At 34.9% G+C, this 4693-nt stretch overlaps 1 protein-coding gene across 1 annotated transcript in view; it reads left to right on the forward strand.

Annotated features, from left to right (window-relative positions):
* The first annotated feature begins 2057 nt into the window (after window positions 1–2057).
* The window catches only part of LOC106882390 (microtubule-associated proteins 1A/1B light chain 3A), a 17144-nt gene continuing 14508 nt past the window's right edge, over window positions 2058–4693 (forward strand). Inside the window, exon 1 of the mRNA XM_014933052.2 lies at window positions 2058–2389. Coding sequence (XP_014788538.1) covers window positions 2347–2389 — 43 coding nt within the window. The 5' untranslated portion in view covers window positions 2058–2346. The remainder of the gene's footprint in view (window positions 2390–4693) is intronic.

The raw sequence follows: 4693 nt of genomic DNA on the forward strand, positions 1-4693 counted from the left end.
AAAGAATAAGTCCTGGGGTCGATTTGCTCGACTAAAGGTGGTGCTCCAGCATGGCCACAGTCAAAAGACTGAAACAAGTAAAATAGTAAATAGTATATATAAACGTTGTTGTCATATACTTAATGTTTTGTTTAAATATTTTTCAGCTGCGGTATTTTCTCCAAGGAAATGTATGTATGTATGTATGTATGTATACACACACAAGCACATACATACAGTATATTGATTAGTGTGTTGTACGAATATCAAGGTCTACGTCAGTTATGAAACTTTACAACTACGTGTGTGCGCGCGCACGCAAGTGAAAACATTTATATACATTATTAAGCTTCCTCATTTTGGACGTATACACAAACAGACGCGCACGCTCTCTCTCTCTCTCTCACACGCACACACAGTACCTGTGGACTCATCGGCAACGTAAGAACCATTTAACAATGTTGAGCTTACGTAACTCTTCGCAACATTTCGTGTTTTGATTCGTTCGGACCGATATGTTATGTGCTAAAATTAATTTACTTTGGATTTTTTAGTAGAAATTTTGGTACTGTCATGGTATTAGCTGTCAGAATTGAAAGTAGAACTGACAAGGAACGTTACTGCTGGTTTGAGTTGATTCTTTGGCTACTGACTAGCCGGAGCTATCTATCTGTCTGTCTATCTCACTATCTCTCTCTATATATATATCTATTTATCTATCTATCTATCACTCGTTCACCTGTTTGTGTCCGTAGAATTTATCAAATTAGAAAACGCAAATTTAATATAAAAATATATTTTCTGAAATTGCAAATTATTTAAAATATAAAAATATAATTTTCAACAGAGAGAATTTATCAAAATAGAAAACAAATGAAGTTTGAAGTTTAAAAATAATAGGATCGACCACTCACGACTAGCTAGCGCGACTGCGCGTTCGGGTCCACTCTGCTTTAGTAGTACCCTTATACTCTGTGTGTTTTCAAACGCATGGATATAGGTGTCAAATTTGTTCCAATAACTTTCGAGTGATAGATAGATAGATAGATATAGAGAGAGAGAGAGAGAGAGAAAGAGAGAGACAGACAGATAGCTCGCTCCGGCCAGTCATGGTATTAGCTGTCAGTAGCCAAAGAATCAACTCAAACCAGCAGTAACGTTCCTTGTCAGATTTTTCTACTTTCACTTCTAACAGCTACCATGACAGTGCCGAAATTTTATAAAGAAGTTTAAAACAAATACCTGATAAATTATTTTTTTGATAAAAGTGAATTAAAAATATATTGCATTCTTGTGCGAGTTTTTACTTTTTAATATGAATCATCCATTTCTTTAATAACAGCTATTTCATTAAAGTTGTTATATCTATAATTACTTTAAAACTGGCTTTGTTTTCGATGCGAATTTTGTTGTTCAGACCCAAAATAAAGCTTGATAAAGCATATCAAAAGATGATCCAGCTATAGGGTATTCTAGACCACATAATACAATGTGGGTCCCCCATTTTTAAGAAACCAGGGTAGGATATTGAACTTTCGTTGGTTCTGTCTGTCCATTGCTGTTTAGCCAAAGTCTGTCCCCAACAACAAGACCTATAAGCAAAGGTGAGCCAAATATGACCTCTTCTACCTCATTATAAGGCCTAATGTATTTAGTACTATATTATTCAATGTGTCCTTTCTTTTGTTTTTGCTAATACAACGGAGGTGAAATTCGGAGAGATTCAGCTTTTGTTTTTAGCAGGTCAAGCGCCTTCGTCGATGTGAACGTTATATCGTTGCTGATGATAGCATTAATTTCATCAAGTATATATTAAGACACTCCAAAGTCAGGACTAATTACAATTATTTATTTATCTGGCAAATAAACAACTTCGCGAAATTGTTTGTTTTGATAAACAATGTTGCTACAAATTCAACATGTGCGTGTCTTCTCATTCTTGTCGATTACGTCACAAACTTTGCGCAGTTCACATGTTTTACGCATTCTGATTGGTTAACGAAATATCAATTTTTACCAATCGCTGCTATCTGTTTATTTATTATTATTAACCTCGCACATGTACATCGTATTTTGGCTGTTCTAGTAATTTTGCTTACCCCCACACAAATAGATGGAATTGTTTTGGTTTTCTCCATTAACATCACGCTAAAAAAGCGATAAATTGTTTTGAATAATTTCGAAAAAACATTAAAGAATCACATATAAGTTAAATTATCTGTATTATGGAATCTGTGTATAATTATGCAGCTTTTCCCTGAGAGTTCTGTTGAGGTGTACTGTTAATTCGGGTCAGTACCTAATAAACCTGACAGACACAACAGCTTGTTTCTACGCATATGAACACCTTTATACACTGGAATCGAAATGAGCGATTCAACGAAACCATTCCGAGAAAGACGACCATTTGGTATGTATTATTTATAAATTTGTTTTATGTGATCTATATAACCGTTAGTATAACGTTGTGATGGAAGTTATGTAACTATTATTTATCACATATGCTAACCTGAAGCTGATAAACATACCAAGCATGCATATATTTATATATATGTGTGTGTGTGTACGAATAAGCGCATAAATGCAAAACAAGGTGGAAAAAATGTATGTATGTATGTGTGTGTACAATATATACACGTTGCAATATCAAACGAATCTTCAATTTTATAAATAGATCCTTTATAATGAAATAGACTGATGCTTTTGTCTGAACCCGAGATATACACGATAGGTCAGACCTTATGTTAGAAGGCATTCCAGCCGTGATCATCCTGTCTTTTTTTACGAGGCGGTGGGCGTCCCAGGACCACATTATCGAATCTATCCTTTATAACAAAGTAGTGTGTTATTTGAGACACATCTAGCTGCTGTTTCTAGCATCCCAGTCAACCTCCGCAGAGGTTCTCTCGATACCTGATCGCAGATATTCTTTTATACATTTCACCCTGAAGGCTGAGGCCATTTAGCTATACACGATCGATCACGTTTTCAATTTTGCGTATTGGTTCGGATTTTTCCATTTCTTACGGTTTACATTTATGAAATAAACCGCAAACCTCGATTTGAATCAGTAAAATGCTTACTAAATCATTATAATCATTATAAAATTATTATTATTATTATTTTCATTTATCCCTCATGATTGAATTTCTCTCGAAAAGCCCCGATTTTCATATAAAATCCACCAGGTTGTATGTATAGCTCTTGATCGCCTTCACCATTTCTGCTACTAACTTCCTGTAGATTATTTCGATCTACACCTAGCAGTCATCACAATCTGTTACCTGTTACATATATTCTCTCACATTTTCCCCTCAAACTATTAATATCAAACCAGAATTCCGCTTATCACAGTTTTTCTTTTTTCTTTCGTCTTTCAGTGGTTCAAGTTTGTTTACTTACTGTCCATTGAAGCTACCTTTTTGTATTTGCATTTTCATTTAATGGAAACCCAATAGCTATCGATATATACACCTATATTTGTTTACTTCTATTTATTTTAAATGCTAGAATGTATATATATGGCCTACATAGACAAGTGACAGAACAGCTAGGGCCATATTGCTTGAGGCAAAAAATAAACTTATTACTTGATGCAATAGAGTATTACATTTATAAGCCGACTAGTGAATAATATTGTTAACAATGACGGTACCGACAGAAAGATGCCGAACAGGAGAGCAAAATCGAAAGCCAAAATGATATATATTATATATATATATATGATTTTAATTTCTAATAGGAATGTTGTGGGGTCAAGATGCTCTTGATTTTAGCTTTCAATTTTGCTCTCGTGTTCGGCATTTTTCTCTCGGTATCATCATTGTTATCGATATTATTCACTTGTCGGCTTATAAATGTAATTTGATAAAATATAAATTTGTGATTTGTGCTGGCAAAAATGCACTACCCTGTGTTTCACTCACTATATTAATTTCTGTAAGTATGTTGCGCATTAAATTTCTTGTTGTGTCCTCCTTCCCTTCCCAATTGGCAGGCTATTTAATTAGCAGTGCCTAATTTAATCGGTGGAAGGAAAAAAATGCTTTCACGTTGAAGAAAATCGAATTTAATGCCCAGTATACAGACGAGGAGAATAAAAATGTAGATTTAAGCTTCTGATGTTTCTCATTAAGGTGTATGAATAAAAGATTCTGCAGAAATTACGTAGTGGTTGGTCTATGTTAGTAAATATTATTTAGTGAAATTCTCATATGCCTTGGGAAGAGAAATAATTCCTCTCCACTCTATCTTAGAAAGGGACAGACCCGAAACGTCAGCATTTTTCTTTCTTGTTTTATCAAGAAATACGAACTCATTTGCATTTACGAATTTCGTTTAAATTCTTCTTGTTGTAGTCAAACTCATTTGCTGATTGGTAAATCCCTTCAGAGGAAAGCTATTTGCATATCATAAGAACATCATCATCATTTCCGTTTTTCCATCTTGGCTTAGGTAGGACGGGTCTTTTTGTGGAGGTGCTTTACGGCAGGATGTCCTTTTGGGAGCCAACTGTTTTTAGTTGCCGCTTACGACCAAAATTTATACTTTCTGCTTATTTTTTAAAGACAGCAGAGACACTTTGTTCAAGTGTCGGCGAAGGTAAAGAATACGCATACCCTGTGTTTAGGGTTAGGGTTACGCCGAAAACGGGTGGTGTGCGTTTTCTTTACCTTCGCCCAAGTATCTTGTATACTATAACCTGGCCCGACCA

This window comes from Octopus bimaculoides, chromosome 7, assembly GCF_001194135.2.
Source record: "Octopus bimaculoides isolate UCB-OBI-ISO-001 chromosome 7, ASM119413v2, whole genome shotgun sequence".
NCBI lineage: Eukaryota > Metazoa > Mollusca > Cephalopoda > Octopoda > Octopodidae > Octopus > Octopus bimaculoides.